We start from the raw sequence: 24,714 nt of genomic DNA on the forward strand, positions 1-24,714 counted from the left end.
TAAAACAATATGAAAGCATATAAAGTTAAAAAAAAAAAAAAAGGGCAGTTCACATCTATTCCTCTACTCTTTTCCCTGAGCACTCACCCGAACAATTCCTGTCATTCTTTTTAGTGTTATTTCTTCTGAATTCCTGTATATATATACAAAAACTTCAGCTAAAACAACTCTTGCCACTCTATGTATCCTTTGTTTTCCTGTCCTAAGACTTTGCTCACATTATTCCTTAAACATAGAATGTTATAGAATGTGTTCCCTTCCATATTTGAATATCCAAATTTTACCAATCCTTTGTACCCTAACTTCAATGTCACCTGCTCTATGAGGCTTTTCATGATCTACATATTTTAAGGTCTCCCTTCCCCCTTTGAATTCCCAAAGCATTTCTGCTGGCTTCTGCTGGCTCCTGCTTGTAGCACTTGTTATTTTATTCTCTGTTTTTTAGATACAAAGCCAGCTTCATATATTTGCCTGTAAGCTCCTAGAGCCAGAGATCATTTCTCAATTAACCTTCTTGCCCCCTACAAGACCTATCTTGGACCTTTCCAAGCACATAGTGGGGATTCAGTAAATACTCAGAGTAAGAGAAAAGAGCCTCTAGCCTCCATTCTGAGGCTTTTGAATTCAGTTCATCTTTCAAAATTCCAGTGACCTCATCTGCAATGTCAGTGGATTCTGCAGCATCTCAAACAGTTAAAGGATGCAGAGAATCGTCAGGAGCTGTGGAATACTGACCGGTTCCAGGTGACTATTTTGGAACATTCAGTCAGAGAACTAAAACAGACCAAAAAACGCAACCACAAAACCCAACCCCAACTTTAAGACTGCTGCTATTTTAAAGAGAACAATATGACTCTTTTCAAACTGTGGAGCTGAACAATCCCTCTCATTATTTCAGTGAAACCCAAACAGGCATTTAGCCTCCAAAACAACAACAAAAAGCCCCAAAGCCCCTAACCTTTCTCTGGTTTGGCAGGCAACTTTTGCAATGACTGTGTAGTGTATTCTGGTAAACCATGAATTCTGTTTCATTTTCTTTTAACACAAGACAGTTGAAAGGGGTTATTTTCAGCATGATGTGGGGGTGAATGGAAGGGGGGTGGTCATCAAAGGGATTTCACACAGTCTTCGAGTGGAAGGTGGTCAAATTTACTTGCTTTCTATATTGAAAAAAAAATCCCCAGGGATGGTTAATGGAAATTGACAACACCTACTTAAAGCAGAAATGCTTTTAGGACAACATGCTTATTAATTTTTTGCATTTGTTTTAGCTTACACCGGCTTTCTATAAAGTAAAATTTGGATATTCAAATATGGAAGGGAACACATTCTATAACATCCTATGTTTAAGGAATAATGTGAGCAAAGTCTTAGGACAGGAAAGCAAAGGATACACAGAGTGGCAAGAGTTGTTTAGCTGAAGTTTTTGTATATACAGGAATTCAGAAGAAATAACACTAAAAAAAAATGACAGAATTGTTAGGGTGAGTGCTCAGGGAAAAGAGTAGAGGAATAGATGTGAACTGCCCTTTTTTTTTTTTTTTTACTTAATATGCTTTCATATTGCATTAATTTCTTATGTTTCTTTATGGAATGAGTGGGGCCATTATAAAATAATGCATTAAAGCCTAATCATCTAGAATCTTACACATGGTAATTAACTATTCCATTATCTGTTGCTCTGCAAAACTGATTCATCTACAATAATTTTAATCCTACTTGTAATTCTACCAAAAAAGAAATAAAATCAGTCTCCCAACAATCTCTCCTACAAATGGGTAAATCATTATCAGTCCATTTGTGAGGTTACTACTATTTAAAATTATTGCTAGAACTATATTCAATGACAGTTAAAACATTTCAAAAGCCCTTTCAAATATAAGGCTCTTCTTCAAACCTTTTTTTTTTTTTTGCCTTACTTGTACTTAGATTTTACAGGTAATTTCCAATATTCTTTCATGATTTTCTACTCAAGTAAACTTAATTCTTTCTCTAAACAAAATTATAGTTTGTCTTGATAGCAATATCAAGGAGGAAAAGAATTACTGAAAAAGTTGACTATAATTTTGAGGTTGGAAAGAGATTATGAGATGCTGTGGGGAAGAAGGATTATAAGAAGGGAGATGGTGTGGGCAAGAAGAAATAGAAATAGTAAAAGTCTGGCATGCAGCAAGAGGATGGGACAGTGACATCTGAGGCCAGTTCTGCTTGGATACAATAGTATATGTCTTTGGAAAAGGCCAACAAACAGATTTTTTTTCCATCATCAGCCATGGGGTTCTATCCTTTCATTTCTGTAGAGATGCCAACTCTAATTCTCTATTGCCAACAATGCCAATTGTTGTAGGGCTAGGGGTAGGTGAGGGCCCTACTCTTTGTCAGCATGAAGTACCCCCAATCCATCCAGTGACTTGGGAGCCAGTCCTCACATTTACCACCCCCACGTCCAATTTATCACATTATCCTTCCTGTCTACTCTTTCCTCTACATGCTTCTGATCCGTTTGCTTCTCTTATTCACCACCCTTTGGTCTGGACCACTACAATGGCCTCTTAACCAGTCATGTAGTCTTTGTGTTCTCCACCAATCTGCTCTGCACATGATAATCAGCTTGTTTTCCCAGCTTCTCATTTTACAGTCCTAGTCATTCCTGGCTTTTTTTTTTTGCTCCCTGGAGTGCTCTTTTCTACCTCAAAATCCTTGAAAGCTATTCAAGCTATTTCCTGTGCTATAATATTCCTTCCTTTCCTGTGCCAGCCCTGCTCACCTTTTTGGATCTTACTAGTATTAAATTGAGGTAGAGTAACCTGGTAATGACAGGTATACTTTTGTACGCAATTGTTCAGTGGTACTTTTCTCTGTTGGGCTGTAAATGCTGTGACATCAAAGGCAATGTTTATCCACATATGTCCTCATTTGTTATATGCAGGCTAAATGAGAACGTATTAAATAGAATACAGATTAAATGAGTTAATTCAAGTAGAGTACAGAACAGTGCCTGGTATACATAAGGGCTCTAAAATTTTAGTAGTCAGCAATGGCAGAACAGTACCTAGAACCAGGTATGTGCTCATTAAATATATGTTGAATGAGAATGAAAGAATGGATGGATGAACTAATAAATTCACCCATCCATAGGACCTTTTTTCCCAATCCGCACATACCCATAATACAGTATAGTAGAGCTGTATGGAAAGCAATCACAGGGAAGTATCATTGTTTTTCACCACTTACTGCCATAACAATAAACAGTAAAATTAGCATTTTAGGTTTCCTCAGAATCTGAATGTGTTACTGAAGTAATAGACAAAGCGAGGAGATTTGGAATTAAGAGGTTAAAGGAATATAATATCACAAAATATACTTCCACTGTTCTCCATCTTGTCTTTATTAAATTAAAAACTGTCCTTCTTAATAAGCACCATACTCTTTAATTATTCCCAAGGTAAATCCTTTAGAAAACTATGCAAGTAAGGTAGCCAACAAACATTTATAAAAAAAAAATGTCAACATATGTTGCCAAAAAGGGAAGCTCTTTGCCCCTTTGTTCTAGTACATCTCATATTTCAGATTTCTCAATGTCTTAACATGACTGTTAAAATCACTGTGCTATTTAACAGAAAGAGAAACGTACACTAACAGAGTTGGGCTTCTAGTGCAGCTCTGTAGCAGTGGTATTGACTTTATCAAAAGCTGGGAATGGGGAAGGTGGCTCTAAGTTGGTCTAGCGCTGCCAAATCCTGTTATCTGACAATGTTTTGTTAATTTATTTTCCTTTAAGACAGACTGATAATATTTTTAAATTATTTTGCTGCAGATAGCTCATTTGACTTAGAAGTAAACACTATATCATCCCATCAGTAACCCAACATCTGTCTTTACTCTTTCCTTCTTAAAATTTTTTTTCCTTTTCTCTAAATTAACTTTTCTACCACTGCCCTGGATCCATCTATTTCTGCCTCTGAACTTTTTGAAAACTTATACATTATCTTCTTAATTTCATACATTGTTCTCAGTTTGGTCATCAATTTGGGAAACTGGTACTTAATTTAGAAGATGTGATAGTTATGAAAAATAATTCTCACAAATACATTGTTAGAGCCTTTGTCCTTTTTTTTTTTTTGTATGCTATATGGAGGGGTCACATCTCATTCTTTTTCCATGTGAGAATCCCATTATTGCAGCATCATTTGTTGAATTTTTGTTTGTTTGCTTATTTGTTTTGGGAAGTGTGTGGGCTGGGAATCGAACCCAGGTCTCCCACATGGCAGGCAAGAATTCTACCACTGAACTACTTATGCATCTACTTAGAGCCTTTGTCCTTTAATGTTTAAAACTAAAGGATGCTATATTGAAATTCATTAATGACAATGAGAAATGCCGGAAATTTATTCAACTGACCTGTTTTTTTGTGGAGCAAGCTGGATCTGTGCCCCAAAGTGCTGAAGTCTTGAGGTTGTCTGGGAGCTGGGGATAGCATCGTGTTCTGACTTTCTTCTGGGTTCCCAGGTGGAAACGGTGAGCTCTGTGAGGACCTAAATTCACATCTATCCATGCTAGATAAGTGGAGAACATCCTGAGTTTTCTTCTTTTCCTTCTTTAACATATTGACCAAAATATCTGAAACTTGATTTAAGGATTTAGATTTTCAAACCACATTACAATGATCAAAACACTAATGTTTCAAATGAGATCAATACTCCAAATAGGATTTGTTATTTGTCATTTGGCAAAAACTGATTCAAGGAAGTCTTCAATTTCCTGAAGTCATATATACTGTTACTCTCAACTGACAACTGTTTAGGAGATGGTAGGAGAGCTGGAGGAGGGAGAATGGCAGATTAGTCAAATCAATCCTGGTGACCAGTGTGGTTGACGAATGTACAGCCAAAATACCCTCACTCCCATCACACACTGCTTACTTAGAGCATATACAAATGGGATTGAACCTCACTTTTTAAAAGCAGTTTTGAGATATATTCACAACTTTTTATTTTTAAGCCATTATTTTTAGTCCCAAATGGAATGGAAAATAAGTGAATTATTTGCATAGATATATCATTTATAAAGGAAATTTTTGTGGGCCATTTAGATATACCAGTCATCCTGATGATTAGCAATCAAATCACTCTATTCCTCTCTACTTAACTGTTGATTCTGGGTTCAAGATGACTAGAATGTTAAGGCTTTTTGCTCATCTACTAAAAGGAAAGACTAATCCCTTTTGAGAATCTCAGACTCTAACTCCATTTAGAGTAAGATGAATCCACAGTCCTCACTATCTCTAGAGAGATCTTCATTAAAATAGGAATCTAAGATGTTAGCATGGAGGAGACACAGGAATAGTAAAGGGAGAGGAAAATGCCACCCAGGAAGGAGGCGAGGTATCCAAGGTACACTTGGGCAAGCACATGGAAATCATCTGATCTCCATCTTGGTCCTTAGCTTTAGTTTCAACCTTTTGGTAACTCTGGAAGCATGATAAGTTTTTCTCTCACAATCTCTGATGTGGCTTCCATACTTTGCCTTCAAAAAAGTTGTACTTTCTAAAGGTGTTCACAACTTCTTCTGTGTTTGGGCATTAGCCTGACAGACAACAGGGCTCTGTCCAGATCTCCCACTCCTCTGTGTATGGAACTGATTATTGATATCATTGGTTCCACACATTCATTCACTTATTCAACAGTATTTCTTGGAGCTTTTATTAGGTGCCAGGCACTAATCTAGGCAAAGGGATAGAGCAATGTAAAGACAAACTAGGTTCCTATTCTCATGAAGCAGACACCCTACTGGAGAAAGACCGATTCCTTTATCTATCTATCTATCTATCTATCTATCTATCTATCTATCTATCTATCTATCTATCTATCTATCTATCATCTATCTATCTATCTATCTATCTATCTATCTATCTATCTATCTATCTATCTATCTATCTATCATCTATCTCTATCTATCTATCTATCTATCTATCTATCTATCTATCTATCTATCTATCTATCTATCTACCTACCTACCTACCTACCTACCTACCTACCTACCTACCTACCTACCTATTTATCTCTATTTCATACACACACACAGAAACAGAGCCATCAGAGAATTGTAAGTATTGGCTAATTTAAAAAAGTTCGAAAGTGACTGAGTGGCCACTCTACATCGGGTATTCAAGAAAGGCCTTTCTAAGAGTGGTATTTAGGCTGAGATCTGAATAAGGAAGGAACTAACAGGAAGAAAAACATTTAAGCAGAAGGCATGGCTAGTGCTAAAGCCCATAGGAGAAATGGGCATGGAAGTGTTAGCAAGTAGGTGATTTTATCCACAGGGGATGTTTTTTGTTGCTACAACTGAGGAGGGTGGTGTTACTGGAATCTAGTTGATAGAGGCCAGGGATGCTGCTAAACATCCTACAATGCAAGAACAGCCCCCACACTAAGAATTAATCAGCCCAAATTGTCAATAGCACCAAACTTGAAAAACCCTGTGTTAGAAGGACAACAAAAAGGTCATTGTGACTGGAGCATCACAGGCATGGGGAAGAGGGGTAAGAAATGAAGGCAGCAGAGTAGGAAGGGGCAAGGTCATGTAGGGCCTTGCAAACCAGGGCAAGGAGTTTGGATTTTATTCTAAGTACAATGGGAAGCTCTTAGAAGATTTTACTCAGAGAAATGATGTACTATGATTTACATTTTGTAAGGAACATAATGTAAATCCGTCTTCTTTGCAACCTTCTTTCTTCTCACTTTTCCTGTCTTTCTCTCTCTTTGTCCATTCCCATTAACTTAGGTCTTCGCTGGTGCCAAATGCTGTGCTGGGTATGGACTGACACCTGGTTTTATCTCTGTGGAGGGGTGTCTGAACTTTGGCGATGACATCATTTTTATTCCCTTTCCGAGAACATTCAATGTCATTTACTGTCATTTGGGTTGTAACACTGTATTTTGTTGCGCTCACGTTTTAGAACTTTTTTTTTCCTTTAAGCAGTATCTTTTCATTCTTCCTGTCACAGTCGTCTTAGCCTTCTGGGTTCTATGAAGAAAGATATGAAAATATCCTCCAATATGACTCTAAGTAACTATGAAATTTCAAGTGGGCTTCTTAGTTATTAGCCCTTAGTAAGTGTTGGCAAGATCTAATGTACCTATTAAATCTTAGCTGCTAATTTTTAAATTCTGAGTATGCCCACGGTCTATGTAGTCATAGCTTCTATTATATAATGTCTTATAGTGTGCAAATAACTTTCCAATATGTTATCTTACAGGCTTTGCTCAGCAGTATGAGCTTGGCAGGGTGGGTATTATGCTCCACTCCTGAGGACTAGGAAACAGCTTCACTGAGGTTACGTAGTTACAGAGCAAATAAATGAAGGGCTAGGATTTCAATCCAGGGTTTTGAACTTTAAGTTCGGTACTCTTTCCACCATGCTCCCTACATACCATCATTTTGAATATAAACCTCAGATGGAGGGAACCATGTTGGAGTCATTCACAGTCAATAAAAAATCAGGTGGGACCCTACTTTAGCAGAGGAACCTGGGATTTACCACAGTGAAGAAGGAGAATGACGTATGTCTCCCTTTCTCTCTATTTTTAAAATAAGCACATATGAACAAGCCTGGACAGTTCCCTTCTCTGTCATATCTCATTTCATCCCTCGTATATTCACAGACATTCATAAGCCCAGAAGGGGATTAAGAAGTTGGTAGGAGTATTAAGGGGAGAAGATCCTAGACTAGGATCAAGGCCAGGAAAAGGAAAAGAAGCAGAGCTCGGGCTGGGGCTGGGGCCAGGACTGAGGTCCTGGCCAGGACTGTTCCTGGAGATGGATAGGGTAAGAGTGAGGAAAAGGAATGCAAGGGTGACAATGCTTGTAGGCAGCACACACAGACAGGGTTTGTGTGGGGGTGTAATTCACCATGGAAATTCTTGTTACTGGCTGTGGTTAATAAAGCAGCTAAAGCTCACTACTCAGACATACAGGGTCTGCTAATACTCAACTAAAATTAGAGACTGAAGTTAATCAGGCAGCGTGCCTACCTTGTATTTGGTTTGTTTTTACCACTTTATTACTGGATTTCCTCACATAGGTTTTTTTTTTTTTTTTATGCATTCTGCACAATAGCTGAAGCTAAAATTCCTTTCTTGTGTTTAAAAAGTGAAAAGTATCTGTTTAAGCAAACAAAAGTTAAGCAAAGTAACTTTTTTTGTGAGTGTTTAAAGTGTACAAATGCCAATTCTTTCACAAGAAGTTTGAAAGATGAAAAGGAGAAACAATACTAAAGAAATACTGGGGAGCTGTGAGGTCTAGCCAACCCAACAAGGCTCTAGAAAAGTAACTACCTAGCCTGTGACAGAAGGATGCACAAGCTCTCATGTGATGCTCCCATTTGCAGTCCCAAAATATACTGCCTTCTATAACAAGTAAGAATTCTGTCATGAAGACTCATCTATACTCACTCCTAAATTTGGAAACATTTGTAAACGGAACCTTAAGCAGTAGATCTAGCTTTTAAATAAAAAGTTACATTTAAGCTGCTCTTCATAAGCTAAGCACCATTTGTCATTTCTCAGCTATCATTTGAGTTTCACCTACACATCAGTCATAAATTCTGGGCCGTGGTAAGACCACGGTCAGTCTGGTGTCCTGTCAACTAGCTAAAGATCACTAGGTAACTTACAGGCTCAGGACTAAGTCAGAAAGAGCATCACAGAGTAGTCAAAAATATATTTGCTTAAATTTAATGTTATGAGATGGTATTAAAAAAAACCCATACTTTCCAATAAACTGGAATATTTCCTGCAATAATAGCATCTGGCTAAAAACAAAGTAAAAGTTTTCCTTCTATAGTAATTCTGCTTTTCACTGGTCACTACATTTTGTTTGCTGAAGGAACATTTTACTTCCAAATGGAAAGAAACCATATGAATTGGAAGCAGGCTGGGTAGCTGGGTAATGCTGCTGGGAAAAGATATCTAAATGTTCTCACTCCTTTTTTCAAGCTAGTACAGGGAGTGTTTCTTATCATTTCAGAAAGGATACTGATTTCATTATCTCTCTGCTTTAGAATATCTCGTAGCTTTTTATATTCTTCCTCTTTTAAAGGTTCTTGGCAGTCTTGGTCTTTGCTTTCAGAGGAGACAGTACTCTTTCCAAGAATCTTCTTACCATTCAGTAGTTTCTATCAGATGAAATAAAAGCTTACAATCTATACGTCTATTCTAAATTTCCTTGTTTCTTTGACACTTTTTTTAATGCAATTGTATTGAGATATATTCCTATACCATATAATCATCCAAAGTATAGAATCAATGGCTCACTATATCATCATATAGTTGTGCATTCATCACCACAATAAATTTTTAAATATTTTCATCACTTCAAAAAAATACATATAAGAATAAAAATAAAAATAAAAATGAAGAAAATCCCAAATATCCATGCCCCGTATCCCTCCTGTTATCTACTTATTTTTTGTCCAATTTTTTTACTTATCTGTCTTTGACTCTTTTTCCCTCTTACAATTTCCTGCACACATTAGGCACTCATGCCCTTTCCTGCCTCCTTGTGTTTACAATGCAGTTGCTTTTGCTGGGTATATCTCCCTACTGTATTCACCCACTTTCTCTTCTTCCTTCCTTACTGCCTTTTTTCCTATCTGACATTTCCCTCCTTGATTGTGAAATTTGTACTCAAGTATTATCCCCTCTTGGTCTCCTTTACCACTTTCCTCATTCTTTTCTCCATAACATCATGCTACTTAATTCACCCCCTTTTTAAATAGCATTTGTCATGTACTGTAATTATTCTTTACATATGTGTCTTCTCTATATATTCAACTTTGCTTTCCCTATGCCTGTGCCATGGTAGACTCACAACAAATGTTTATTATCTCAGCAAAGAATACAGAAGTGCAAGTGCAGTAGATGTAAAGGCTAATTATATTCCCACTGCATCCTCATCAGAGTTAAAACCTAAGGCAGAGAAAAACCAAGGAATTATATGGATGATTCAAAACTGCTAAAAAATGCATGACATAACTCTCTTGTACTACTTAGGAGGCAGAGATTCCTGGCAAAAGAATTAGAATTCTGTGTTCTGACCTTATTTTTGATAGATAAGATATAAATTCTGAGAAAACCTGGTGATAATCATAGCCTGGGGCAAAGATTGCTCCATTCTGGATGTTTGGCACTGAGCCTTAGACCTTTTAAGGGCTAGCCTACAAGGAAGACTTTTACTTCAGTTTGACCATGGCAGAAACATTCCTGTCATGGTTTCTACTGGAAGAAACATTTAAATTTACCTTTAAATGATGAAAACAGTGATGAATTTTACGCATATCAGTGCCAATCTCTAGTCTACTCTCTGGATCCTGGTCTTCCAAAAAGGATGTTAGTAGTTTTTCCAGCCTAAAAATACATAATGTATGAAAAGCAACTATGAGCTAGAAACTTTAGAAATTCTATTGGCATTACCTAATTGATTAACATTTGAAGTACAGGATATTGTTCCCCCTCCTTTATGGAAATACAGTTATCTGACATAACTATAAAAATTAAGGGGAAGGAGATTGACAAAGGGAAATCTGTAGATAACTCAGTTATGGGACTAATTTCCAATGAATTCATAAGCAGCTTTCAGTATAAGAATCATTTCATTTCTACAATACATGTATTCTCTAGCCAAACTCAATTTCTATGTTCCTGTGCCTGGCTGCCACATTGCTAGAGAAAGTAATGAAAAATATTTTATTAGTTCCATTAAAAATTCATGCAATTCAGACTCAGCAGGGACCTCAGTGATGTTCTATAGCTCTTTTAATCATTCCTGGTTGACTTATATTTTTCACAGCGGCTATGTCAAATCTTTCCATGACCCCAAAACTATGACTGCTTCTTCATTCTTCATCAATAAAGTAGCTTCTTATTAGACTGAGACAGTCAAAGCTATGACAAGCAGACTCCTTCAGTATATATTTTTCTTCACCTCAAAGTAGCTCTCCCTCACCGCTCAGGCCCTCTTCCTTCTTTTATATATTTTGGTTAGTATCTTTCTTCTCAAATCCAACCTCTCCCCCTGGGCTTTTCCTGCTTCTTCTAGGGCTTACCTGATTAGTCCCTTTTTCTTACCTTTTAATCATTTTTCCATCCTGATGCTTTCCTCTCTGCTTACAATATTTGTTATATTTTCCTTATTCTAAAACACAATAGAAAATAAAACACCTCCCTTTGGAAGGACCATCCAACCATCTCCTCTGAAGCCCTAGTTAAGTCTGTAGGATTAGGTATGCTGCCCTTTCGAATGTATGTACAAACCTTAGCTCCCCCATCAGTTTGTAAGGATCATTAAGCGAATCTTGGCTCTAATTAATCTTTGTGTCCCTCCCCTTTGCCTCCTGAATCTAGTGCAGTGCACAAATTGGGTTTTCAATACAAATATGTTCATTTCCATGGAAATTATTTCCCTATATATTGCGATAGAACCCTTGATAAGAAAGGTGTAAGGATTGCAATCAGCATCTAAAATGCTAGGTTTTATCATAATACAGCAGCAGCATATCTTTCTAGCATTATCATGAAAATATTTGCACATTCTCAACATCTTTTCAAACTCTAAATATTTCCCTTCTACTGTTATTATCAGCCCATTCAAACAAGACAATGATTTTCATCATACAGCAGCCATGGATTTCATTTTTATCTCTTCCTATATACTGTGACATGTGAGAGATGATGTTTTCAAATAAGAGAAAATACATTTAGTAAATTTTAAAAAGTTTATTCAGATGGAGGAATACCTGTTATTTGCATTATTTGCTGGTTAATATAATGTTTCCTTGTAAATAGAAACCACCTGATACACTCAGAGATGTATTTCTGAGATGAAGATTTTAAAACGTTTTGTTTGTATAAAATATTATAAAATTACATGTTTAATGAAAAATTTCAAACAATGCAGGTGTTAATCATTTAAAAAGTGACCCTCCCCCCAAGTATTGCCATCTTCTTTATTCACTCTCTTTAGCTCAGGGAGTTCACAGTTAACAGCTGACATATATTCTTCTTGCTCTTAACAAAGCAAATATTCATTTTCATTTATAGATTTTGTTTGGTTTTACAAAATGAGATCATACTCTGAATAGTGTTTTCCACCATTATTTTTCTAAGCAATTGACCATATCAGTACATGTATTGTAGAACTCTTTCATTTAAATTCCATATTATTGGACATTGAGGTGACATAGTAACAGTTACTACTCTCCTCTGTATCCCATGGGGAGACCTGGATCTATAATCCTCACTTAATAGGCTTCAGAACAATTATAATGTTTATTTATTTGCGTTTTTTCTGAATACTTCACAGGAATTCTAAAATTTGAAAAATTGTTATGAGTTCTAAAATATACTCATTTTCTGGAGTAAAAGTATTTTGTGGTTTCCAGTGTCCATAAACTTTCTATGGACAATATTAGGATAAAAGCAATGGCTAATCAATTCTTTCTTATCGTATTTTCTTTAGAAAATAATTTCTTCTGTGTACTTTGATCATAATGTGCACATTCTAGGAAATTTCTCTGAAGGAAGGCTGGAGTGGAATCCTAGTTCACAAGAAAGCGCTGCAACATAGAAGCCTGTTGATATGCTGAGTGACCACTCCCTTGCTGGACTCAGGCTATTCCATAAGATTCCTGTACTGCAAAATTTATATTTTGACTAGTACATCTCCTAATATAACTTATGTAGATAGTTGGTTGAACAACATAAGTACATGGAACCTTGGGTAGGACATTAGATTTTATTGGTTTGCCCAGAGTGATGTCCCAATGAATCCCAGAGTGATTTGATCAGTGAGTGGAAAAGTATTTGCAAAGTCCCCTTCGGGGAATGGTGAGGACAGGGGAAAATTCAATCCCCCCGAGTTGAATTATTGATATTCTCACAAGCAGTGCAGACAACCAAAGCTATAGGCTGAGCCCCCAGTCTTGGGGTTTGTTCACATGAAACTAAACCCCACAAAGGATAGGTCAAGTCTACTTAAAATTTAGGCCCAAGAGTCACCCCCAAGAGAACCTCTTTTGTTGCTCAGATGTGGCCTCTGTCTCCAGCCAATACAACAAGCAAACTCACTACTCTCCCCCTGTCTATGTAGGACATGACTCCCAGGGATATAGACCTTCCTGGCAACATGGGAAAGAAAACCTAGAATGAGCTGAGACTCAGCATCAAGAGATTGAGAAAACCTCCTCGACCAAAAGGGAGAAGAATGAAATGAGACAAAGTGTCAATGGCTGTGAGATTTCAAACAGAGTCGAGAGGTTATCCTGGAGGTTATTCTTACGCATTAAGTAGCTATCACCTTTGTTATCCAAGACGTAATAGAGAGGCTGGAGGGAACTGCCTGAAAATGTAGAGCTGTGTTCCAGTAGCCATGTTTCTCAATGATGATTGTATAATGATAAAGTTTTCACAATGTGACTGTGTGATTGTGAAAACCTTGTGTCTGATGCTCCTTTTATCTACCTTGTCAACAGATGAGTAGAACATATGGAATAAAAATAAATAATAGGGGGAAAAATGTTAAAATAAATTCAGTTTGAAGTGCCAGTGATCAATGAAAGGGAGGGGTAAGGGGATGGTATGTAAAATTCTTTTTTTCATTTTCTGTTTTTGTTTTATTTTTCTGTTGTCTTTTTATTTCTTTTTCTGAATTGATGCAAATGTTGTAAGAAATGATCATGATGATGAATATGCAACTATGTGATGATATTGTGAATTATTGATTATATGATTATATATGTAGAGCGGAATGAGCATATATTAAGGACGTTTGTGTTTCTTGTAATTTTTAATTAATAAAAAATTATAAAAAAAAAAGAGATTCCTGTACTGCACAATAGGAGGGATACAAGAAGCACAAGGACATGATCTGAAGAAATGATGAAGAATGTCTGTCTAAATGAAAGAATTGGATTGCTCCACCCTTTCGGGGACGCAATTAGCGTGGTAGATGACTAAGAATGATGATCAGGTTTTTGACATGAAATCCTGTTCTTAGTGTTTGAGGCCACAGAGCCTCTTTAGATAAGAAAAATACCTGGTCTTTCCTTCATACATTTGAGTTTTTGTTGAATTTGTTTTTTTTTATCATGTAAAGATTTTGTATAATAATTAAAATGCAAAAAAAAAAAAAGCTTAATTCAGGTGTTTCTATGTACTTCACTAGCAGTTAAGAATGAGCGATTGACCCCAAATAGCCTGCATTTTCCTATTTCCCAAAATAGTTCCCAAGTTCATACCTAATTACTGCTCCCACTGAGGGGTCTCCCAGCTGCCAGAACCCTGCTGGACAGTGAAGTAGTGTTTACCAGAAAAAAGTTCTCTAAGGAGGTCAAATGAGTATAATAAAGTCTGTTCTTTAGGAAAAAAGAACAAGTAACTTTTACCAAGTAAACAAGAAACTTTACTTTTTCTCTACCATCACTAGGCTAAAGAAGGAAGAGAAAAGAATCCTTGGGGAAAAATAAAAATAAATGTATACCATTCACTTCCAGTCTTTCTGGACATGTCTGAATATATTACCTGGATTATAGTAGGTGATTGTTAGACGTTTGGTGACTATTAGCTATCTTCACCAAATTAACTGCTAAGAAGTTACTTCTAACAGCCTGTAGCCTAGTCTAGAGTTCTATTCTATTATACTTTCTGATACGTGCCCACATAATTAGAATGGAACATATTTCCTAATATGGGCTTAGCCCTGTGAGACCACTTTACTTCCCTTTTCCTGTTCCTTACATTTCTTGCCAAAAAAATGAAGCTACGTCTGTAGCAATACTTTCATGGAAATTTAAGTTTACCAGGTGAATAAAAAACAAAGCAAATTTATTTTCATTGACAATAGTCAATATTGAGCATGAATTAAATGCTAGACACTGTTCTATACTATTTGCATATATTATTTCCTTAAGCCTCATAATAATCATATGAAGTAAGTACTATTATCATCCCCATATGACTGGTGAAGAAACTGAGGTACAAAGAGGTTAAATTGCTTGCCCAGAGTCACACAGCCAGCAAATGACATAACTGGGACTCAAACTCAGGTAGATTGACTTTAGAATCCAAGCTTTTAAGCTCTATACTTACTATATGATAGCAAAGTTATTGAGTTTATTTAAATATTATGCTGGGCAGTATGCTTCCATAAGGGAGAACCCATATCTACCAGAATTCTTTAAGGAGGTGAATTGGCAGATGGACAAAAGGGAAATCACTGAGTAGCAGTTACTTATATCATTTCAAAGTCATTAACCAGAACTTTTTAATAAAAGCAAAAAAAGTCAGAAAAATTAGGAACATTCAACAATAGGAGATTAATTAATTAAATTACAGCATAGTTATTTACTGAAATGCCATGTAAAATGATGGTGAAGAGGTGCCTTTATTGGAATGAAAAATATTCCTGATATATTATGATAGAATAACAATAAACCTCTTTGCAGGGATTCTGCAACTACCCTATAATACACTGGGTAGTATATTGAAGCAGAAGATAAGGGGTGGGAGGTGGAGAAAAGAGAAAGAGGAAGGAAGGGAGGGAGAGCAAGAGAGGGAGGGAGAGAGGGGAAAGGGAAGTGGGGAAGAGTAGAAGAGAGAGAGAGGGAGAGAAAGAGAAAGAAAGGAAAGAAAGAAAGAAAAAAGAGAGAAAGGATTAGCTCAATAATCCTAAGATTTTGCCCAGTTGCTTTTGGCTCAAGAATTTTTATCATTATCCTATAAAAGTGGAGGCTAGTGAGACAAGCTAAACTTGGTCTTCTTCAATGTTTTTATGATCGTTACATTTAACTGTTTTTTTTTAAGTTCACCATTTATACATTGAGCGTTATTAGATGTCCTCATTATTCTCAAAGATCGTTTTTTCTTTAATTTCATGAACATGTTCCTATCAGTATTTGCTTTTACAAAAGGGTTAGAAACCATATTTCTAAGACGCCAGTTGTAGGAGAGCTGGTAGAAAAGAGGAAGGGGACATTAGTAAGAAGAACAAATCAAAATAGAGGCATGGAAATCCCTGCCTGGTTCTAAACGGTTGTGATAACTATGGGAAGTATGCCTGGGGGTGGAAGGGGTCAAGGCTTTGTAACTGGGAAACAAAGATAACAGAAGTGTCCTACAGTATAGGACTACACTAAAAACAAGGCTAGGGAGTGAATAGCAACCATGTTCTTAGACAGTAAGCTGGAAACAAAGAGTGAGGGGGATAAAAAAAATATCCCAGTTGCTAGGGTCAGGGTCAGGGCTGCTTGGTGGTAGAACCATGTAAATACCTGGTAGCTCTGAGCTGACTCGCTCATGGTTCTTAGCTCATCTAGCTCCTCACTGGTTCCAGGAGAGGATTAGGTAGTTCATTCCACAGAGCTAGGAAGGAGTCCTGATTTAAGAGACCTAACTGATATTGATTATACCAAAAAGTATCAAAAGTTGCCTGACTCCTACTAATCAATTTGTCACTAAACATGTTTCCATCAGAGATGGGTTGTCTTTGACAGGGTTAGGAAATAAGGAAGCTGATAAACTACAGTTAGATATGAACATGGATAAAGATCGGAAAAAGGGCTGGAAGACAGTGATAAAGATATAAAAGGAAACTTGATAACCATTAATTTCAAGGAATATAACGAAATAGGAAAATGGGATGATAATTTCCACAATACAGATAAATAATTAGTCATGAAGAGATAAGAAATGTGGCTGAACTATTGGGTTGAATGGCCTTGATTATTTCACCAACATCTGTGGGTCATGAATTTCTCATTTGTAAGACATACAAAAATAATACCATCTCTAAACTCTGTGAACACGATAAAATGAGATAATGCAAGAACAAAGAGAGGGTATTGCCTGGTCCAATAATGCCTTGCTACACAAATTGTCAACAGTGAACCAATGTGATTCGCATCACCTGGTACCTCGTCAGAAATGCAAAATCTCAGGGCCTGCCCCAGACCCACTGTCATGGTTAGGGACAGATGTCAACTTGGCCAAGTTGTGGTACCTGTTTATCTGATTGGGCAAGTGCTGGCCTGTCTGTTGCAATGAGGACATTTCATAGGATTAGGTCATGATCGCATCAGCTACATCCACAGCTGATTCCATTTGTAATCAGCCAAAGGGGAGTGTCTTCTGCAATTAGTGATGCTAAATGTAATCATGGGAAGCCTTTTAAGGAGGACTCAGAGGAGACAGGTTCCATTCCTGCTTTGGCTGGTGAGCCTCTCCTGTGGAGTTCATCCAGGCCATCCATCGGAGTCATCGGCTTCGCAGCCTGCCCTGTGGATTTTGGACTCTGCGTTCCTACGGTCACATGAGACACTTTTATAAATTTTATACTTGCAAGTGTTCCCTGTTGATTCTGTTTCTCTAGAGAACCCTAACTAATACACCCACTGAGTAAGAATCTGCATTTAACAGCATCCCCAGGTGATCTGTGTGCACATGAATGTCTAAGAAGCATGGCAACAAGGCAACCTGATACTGAATGTTAATTCAAGAATCACATCTTTCCAGACTTAGAAATTAAACTAGTATACTGATAAGTAACTTAAAATGTTAAATGAAATAGGGACTAACATCTCTTGATGGTCAATTATGTTCTGAAACTATGCCAGTGACTTTACACATGTTTCCTTACATAAATGGAAAATAAATTGAAAAGAATATCATAGTCTGGTTCTCTTTATAACTGCCTTCTCCCAAGTATTTTATTACTTTCATTGGTAATGCATTATGAGTCAAGCACTTTCATATGTATTTTGTTATTCATTCTGTCTCATCAGCCTATAAAATCATTATCCCTCTTTCAAGATGAGGACACAAAGCTCAGAGAAGTGCAGTAACTTGCATATTGTTACAAAGTTAAAAAATGTAAACATTGGGATTTGAAAATAGATCTATCCACATGTATCACAAAGCCTTTCAAACAACTCAGAAAAGTATCTTCCATCTTCTTCATTACTTGCTTGCCATAATGTCTGGTTATTAAATTTGTATTTTCAATTCAGAACTTTCCTGCTGATTTTTTTTTTTTAATGAGGAAAGATACAAACAAGGTTAATGAGATCAAATAAACTTTGTGTCTGGGATCTCAAAGAAAAGAGCTTTTTCAGGATGCAATGGTGGAGGAATGTGGGTGGGTCTCTAGACCAAATGGTGTGCGACAAAGAAAGGCCTTATTTTGACATTGCTATTGTGATAGGGTCCTTTATGGGGGTGTTATTCTTTAAAACATAGTGTTGGAATACATGTAATTTACAAAAGGAAAGTTCAGATAAGAACAATAACTTCACAATTTATGATTAACTTCAAGGACATGAAACACTGAAGGCTGAGATTGCACCAACATGACTATAACCCAAGGAAACTATATAAATATTTCTTGAGGGCATTAGTTTCATGTTTGTTTTTTGTTAGAGTCTGTTGAAAGAATTATTTCCAATTGACTTGAAGGTGTTTACTTCAAGTTTTTTTTTTACAGAATTCTCTGTTCCATGACAAGTTTTTATATTCACCTTATCCTTCCCCAGCCCAAACCAGGGGAAGCATTAGACATAAAACCTTACATGCAAGGAATTGAGTTCAATGGCAGCCACTTTGGTTGAATGAGTTCTTTTTAAAAACAGTAGGGAATCAGAAAGTTTTTCCTTTTAGTGATGCAGAAGCAATTTCAATGCAGTTTTCCTTTAGGATTTATCTTAGTACTGCATATTTCCTTTACCTCCATAAAAGCACAGTTATATAGTGTCTCAAAATGCAGTGTTGCAAAACTGTTCGATACTTTTAGTGTTTTGAATAGCAAATGTGAAAAATCAAAATAAAAATCCAAACTGATTTGTTTTTATAATGGTGAAGATATGGCCTATTCATAGGAAAATACATTTTGGCCATGTACTTCAGTTTATGGAATTTTTTTAAACTAGCAGTCTTGAATTTTTTTTTTTAAGTAAAACAACTTTAAAGACACTAAATATATAATCTAAAAGCTCTTTTAAAGTGCAATGCTGAAGGCTTTTAAAAAGCTATAGAAATTAATTTTTTGTCAATCCAGATTTTCATATATCCAATTTCATTAAAGGAGAACATATCTTGATATGGCCAAACACCTTAACTTTAGAAGACATGAAAGGCTCAATGGTTAAAGACATATGAGAATAAAAGATGAAATAATAGAATTTACCTATCTTTTATGTTCTATATGTATCTTTTGAACTCCTTGTTTTTCCTGTACACAAAACTATATTATTCGTGGTTAATGTAAATATGAATATTTATCTATGTAAATCCAAACTAAGTAAGAAATTGACTTATAGGAAAGAGAATGGTGGTTGATAGGGTAGAGGTAGAAAACTAGTTTGTGAACACAATAGGTGGTGGCAGGAAAATCTAAAAGATAAGACAAATTCAGGGAGGGAGCCATGGCAGATCAGGTGGAAAAGGTTTCCTTTCATATGGCAGAGGCTGAAAAGAGCACTGACTGAAGGTAAGAGGACTAAAAACCTAGGATAGAGTATAGTAGGGAGATAGATATCTAGAGGGAAGGGCTGGGGAAAAAGTCAATAGAATTAGAATGTGGAATAGCCACCAAGGGAGACTGTTGACCAGAACACTGGACACTGTGAAGACAAAAGTCTGGGGAGAGGCGGGGTGAGTTGTGAGAGAAGGGAGGGGGGAGAGAAGAGAGAGATGAGGTAAGATAACAAGGGTAGGAGGTTGGGAAAAAGGATGAAGAGGAAGGGGAGGAAGAAAAACAGACCTTTGATGGATAAAACCAGAACATACCTATGGAAAAAAAAGTGTCCTGGGAAATTTGGAGGAAAAAGGGCCAGCTGGAAATGGGCTGGGTTCAATTAAGGCTATATATTTCCATGGTTAAAATTTCCCAACTCTAGACTTTCCTGAAAGTTCACTAATTTGAAAAACTGACGCTTTACTCACTCTCTCCTCAACTCTCTGAACTCTTTTTTTCTGTAGTTATGCCTTGGATGAAATTAAATTTGTAGACAACATTAAAGTTCAGGGATCAAACATTCCTCAACTGGCTCCTGTAGCAAAAATTCTAAATAATGTTCTTGGTTTATATACAAAAACGCAGAAAACTTATAAAAGTTTTAAAAGACAAATTTAAAGAGATTTTATCATGTAAAAATACAAAATAAATCCTTGTGGTACTTTGCTGTTTAATATCAAATAAGTTATTTTATACAGTCATATGGAAAATGGTCAATCGGCAACTACAACTGTTTGAAAACATGTTCATGTAATATTGTCTCTAAAGCAAATTTATGTAAATTGAATTATACATTATCATTGAGTTTTATATTAAATTGAAGATGGATTTACAAGATGAAGACAGAGACCTAAGCTACAATAAAAAAAATAAAGAATATTAAAACTTTAATAAATTAAATGTTTAAAAGAAAATGAACATTAAATTATTAAAGCAATGATGTAAGGCCTATATAAAGAAAAGTAGAGATTTACAGAGGGTATAAAGAAGAACACACTGGAAGTCTAATACTTCTGAATGGGAAGATTCAGGACTGTAATCTCTCCCTAAATTTATCAACAAAATTTAAAAAGTAAATCCAATATAAATCCCAATGCAATTTTCCAGAAAAAAATATGTATAAACACATAAGCCACAAAATTTTATATCCAATTTTTTGGGGGAGAGGGATTCACAAATCTCCTAAAGCCTACAAATGGACCCCAGTATAGATAAACATTTATACTGATATGGAAAGATGTCACCAAAAAAAGCTAGTTAAAAAACAATAAAATATGAATCCATTTGTATTAAAATATATTTACATATACTCATTGAAAATGTTCAAGGACTATAATCAACCAATGACAGCTATTTTTGAGGAGTGGAATTACAAGTGATTTGTATCTTTTTTCTTTTTCTTTATCAATCTATTACAGTTTTTCTACAATGAACATAAATTTTAAAATTAAAAAAATGACAAAACTTCTACAATTCTCAAAAAAATTAAAAAATAGGCAAAATTCTAAAACTTAATTTATGAAACTTCAGTTTTTTTTCTTTGAGGAAAGAGCTAAGAGAGAGATACACCTTGCTTGCTGCTAGGTCCTTGAAATTAAATCCATAGTTAAACCCCAAAGCTGTTCCTTCTGTTGCTTCCAGATGGGTTTGATTTTTAATATGATCTAATTACTTATTTTATGGCCCTGATTAGACTGGTTGGTGGTTATGCCTGCATTTGTTTATTCATCTTTTGTGCAGGGCATCAGGAACCAGGTGTTAGACATAGCTGTAATTTATTATTTCCATAAATGCACATTTTCACACTGTGGGTTTTCTGAAGTGGCATAAGCCATATAAAACTCTAATTAGAACAAACATTTGTTTCCGGAAGTCTTAAAAATATGCAGCTCCATGTTTATGCAAATTTTTCCTGTGAAAAGATTATTGGGGAAAGTAAGAAAGAAATATTACTGGTTGTGAAGAGGGATCTCATTCTTTCTTTTAAAAGAATTCCTTAGAGCTCAAAAAATCAATGAGCAAAGAATACTAACATTGAGAAAATATTAAATAACTGGAAGAATGAAACAGTATGTTAATTTTTCACACTCAAGACTTTCTAATTCAGAATCAAGCATTTGGACCTCTGATGAAAAAGTTGTCTAGGCCAAAAGAATCTAATGTGTCAGCTGTAATCCAATAAATACAATTGCTATTTACACCTCATCCTTTTAGTATTAACTGCTTTTGATATTCATTCGTTTGGCCTCTTGGAACCCAAAGCACTTAAACTCTAGGAGAATAAAATAATCATTAAAGTACAGAAACAGTCCTGAAATGGAGACGGGCCTTTCTAATTATATTATATAACTATGTCTTAGGAACTCTACCCAGGGATAATTAACAAAACTGTAGACCACACTTTTAGTTTTGGTTTTAGTCTCTCCAAAATGTAGTGCCAGGACCAAAAACATTTTGTACCAAAGCGGAGAAACCTCCTCTGTAGTGAATTATATCTCATGAATGATTCAGAGATCTGGTTTCTTATAAAGTGAGAGAGAGGCCCATTAATGATCTCTGGTATACTTAATCCACAAACTTTAGGTTATTGCTTTACAATCAGCCATTACTAGACGCTGGGAAGAAAGATGCCTGGGGTACAAGAGAAATGAACTCAGGACTTAATTACTAGATAACCTGTCCATTAAAAAAAAAAAAAGAATGCTTAATTAATTGGCCATCTCTTCAGGTGCTGTGGATTAACTAATACTGACCATGCTATTACTCAATTCTCTGCCACTGGGACATTTTAGAAATGTCCATCTAGAAAAGAACTTTATTTTAGGATTAAATTTTCCATTGCATTGAAGGAAATGCTAAAATAGGGAATCAAAATCATTCTTACATTTACTCATTTACTGCAGGTATTGGATATGTAAAGATGAGCAAGACACATCAAATTCATTCAAATTAACTTCCCCTGGATTTTTATCTTTAAACATCTTTGAGGCAGTGTTCAGTGGTATTTTAAAAAAGGTATATCATAAATATAGTTTATTTTAAAGGTAAAACTATCCAGGGAAATTATGCAAGTAAAATAAAAAAACTCATCATATAAAATGAAGCTGAAGTAGGTTGCCAAATATCGCATTGGACATATATATAATAAAAAATTATTTTATGTTTATCTGGAAGTCAAATTTAACTGAACATCCTGTGGTTTTATTTGCTAAATATGGCAACCTTAAGCTCAAAGTCAAAAAGCCTGGAGGTATTCCAACCTTGAGATGGCCTGTGGGTGAACACTGCAAGGGTACATGAAGTCAGGCAGGTAGGGGGCTCAACAGCTGCTGTTGGCCAATAACTCACTTATTAATAATAAAATTAGGGCAGCCCCAATGCCACTAGTCTTTACTGAGAGAATAAAAAGTACCTCAAGCATTGCCCACAGCATTTAAATATTTCCTCACAAATAATAATACATGACATTTTCAATTGATTTTAAAGCTAATAATTCAGAGAGCTACGAAACTCTTTAGAACTCTTAGGGGGCCAGAATTTATGAAGACTAATGCTTTTAGGTAAAGATAAGACTTGGTAGAAATCTAACTTTGTATAAGTCACATCACTTCTCTGGATCTGTTTATGCATCTGTAAAATAAGGTAACAAGATTTATGGCTTTGCTCATATTGATACATTTTGCTGAAATGGTTTACCTGTCTGATTTTGCTTTTCTAAATCTTGTGATTCATGGGTCTGCTAAAAACAACCCCTGGTCTTCCCAAAGCAATTTCTGCCCCCTCCAACTATCCCAGTGCTTCTCTTGTGGCAGGTATTACTTTTTACCTTATATTACAGATATTCACATACTTGTCTTGTTTCCTTTATAAGACCTAAACTCTCTGAAGCCAGAGACTGACACTAACTCATCTTTCTACCACCCCCCCCCCACACCCGCTGCCATCCCAGCACCATATCTTACTTTGTTTAATGCCCAGGTTGTGGGCTGAGGAAACAGCCTTTTAGGGGCATTCTGCAGAAGTCATTGACTGAGCATTTCCCAACTTAAGCCAAACCTTCTAAAATTTACTTTCTTGTACAGATCTGAGTAGTAGCAGACAGGAATAGAAATAGCTAAAGCAATGAAATACAGTTAAGTTTGTGTAATTGAGGTAGGAAGTCTTTGCATTTTAAAGGGCTGATTGTAGGCATTTATGGATGGAGCAGATAAGTTGCCTTCCCACTAAGTATGCATCTTAGTTTGCCAGGGCTGCTATGACAAATACCACAGACCTGTTGGATTAAACAATAGGAATTTTTTGGAGGCTAGAAGTCCAAAATCAAGGTATTGTTAGGCCAGGACTTCTCTCCAAAGTCTGAAACATTCTGGCGGTAGCTTCCCGGCAATCGATTTCTGTCTCTGTCACAGAGTGGTTTGTCTCTTTCTGTTTCCTCCTTTGACTTCTACTTCCATATTCAAACATCCTTCGCTTTTCAAGACCCCAGTCATATTGGATTAAGGCACACTCTGATTCAATTTGATTTTATCTTTTAAGATCCTATTTACAAATGAGTTCACACCCACGAGACTGGGGATTAGGATGAACGTGTCTTTGTGGAGGACATGATTCAGTCTAACACAGCAGGGATCATTGTTCAAACCAGAAAGCCTGGCTAGCATGAGTACCAATAACAGACAGAACCTGAACCATGAAGGAAGTACCTAAGACAGATGCAGGGGAAACCTAACCCTAGTAGAGGAATGACAGCTAAAACTAGACCTACTAAGTTAGGACAAACTATATATTATTTGCAAGGAATATTTATGAAAGTGAGTTTAAATCATAAAGCATTTTTCAAGAAAGAACACTGTGAACACTAAAATATTAATGTCAAACTCAATCCTTTAAGAAACAAATATTGTGCAATTTTTGATTTCCTAACTCAGTGAAGAAACATGATGCTTTGGAGGCTCAAAGCCCTGTTTTACCGAGGAAGATGGTTTTACAGAGATGCCTGGGGAAACCATGGGCAGGACGGGGTCATCCCAGGAGACCCCAAAGAGTAAGCTTATGTACTAGGTCTACAAAGTTGGGAATGAGGTGATTCCAGGGTTTCTCACCCGCATCTGAGCGTCTAGTTGTGTGATGCAGTCAACAAAGCCATGTGAG

The 24,714-nt window shown here is 36.2% G+C and overlaps 1 protein-coding gene across 7 annotated transcripts in view; it reads right to left on the reverse strand.

The window, feature by feature from the left end:
* Positions 1-24,714, reverse strand: part of KIF6 (kinesin family member 6) — a 454,503-nt gene that overhangs the window by 220,693 nt on the left and 209,096 nt on the right. For 6 of the 7 annotated variants that reach the window (XM_077161705.1, XM_077161703.1, XM_077161701.1 and 3 more), the window contains 3 exons: positions 10,304-10,409; positions 9,040-9,178; positions 4,402-4,620 (listed from right to left, as the gene is read on the reverse strand). The exons of the other annotated variant lie outside the window; for it this stretch is intronic. In XM_077161705.1, the coding sequence (XP_077017820.1) occupies positions 4,402-4,620; positions 9,040-9,178; positions 10,304-10,409 (464 nt within the window). The remainder of the gene's footprint in view (positions 1-4,401; positions 4,621-9,039; positions 9,179-10,303; positions 10,410-24,714) is intronic. 7 annotated transcript variants of the gene reach the window in all.

The sequence above is a fragment of the Tamandua tetradactyla genome, chromosome 5, assembly GCF_023851605.1.
Source record: "Tamandua tetradactyla isolate mTamTet1 chromosome 5, mTamTet1.pri, whole genome shotgun sequence".
Taxonomy (NCBI): domain Eukaryota; kingdom Metazoa; phylum Chordata; class Mammalia; order Pilosa; family Myrmecophagidae; genus Tamandua; species Tamandua tetradactyla.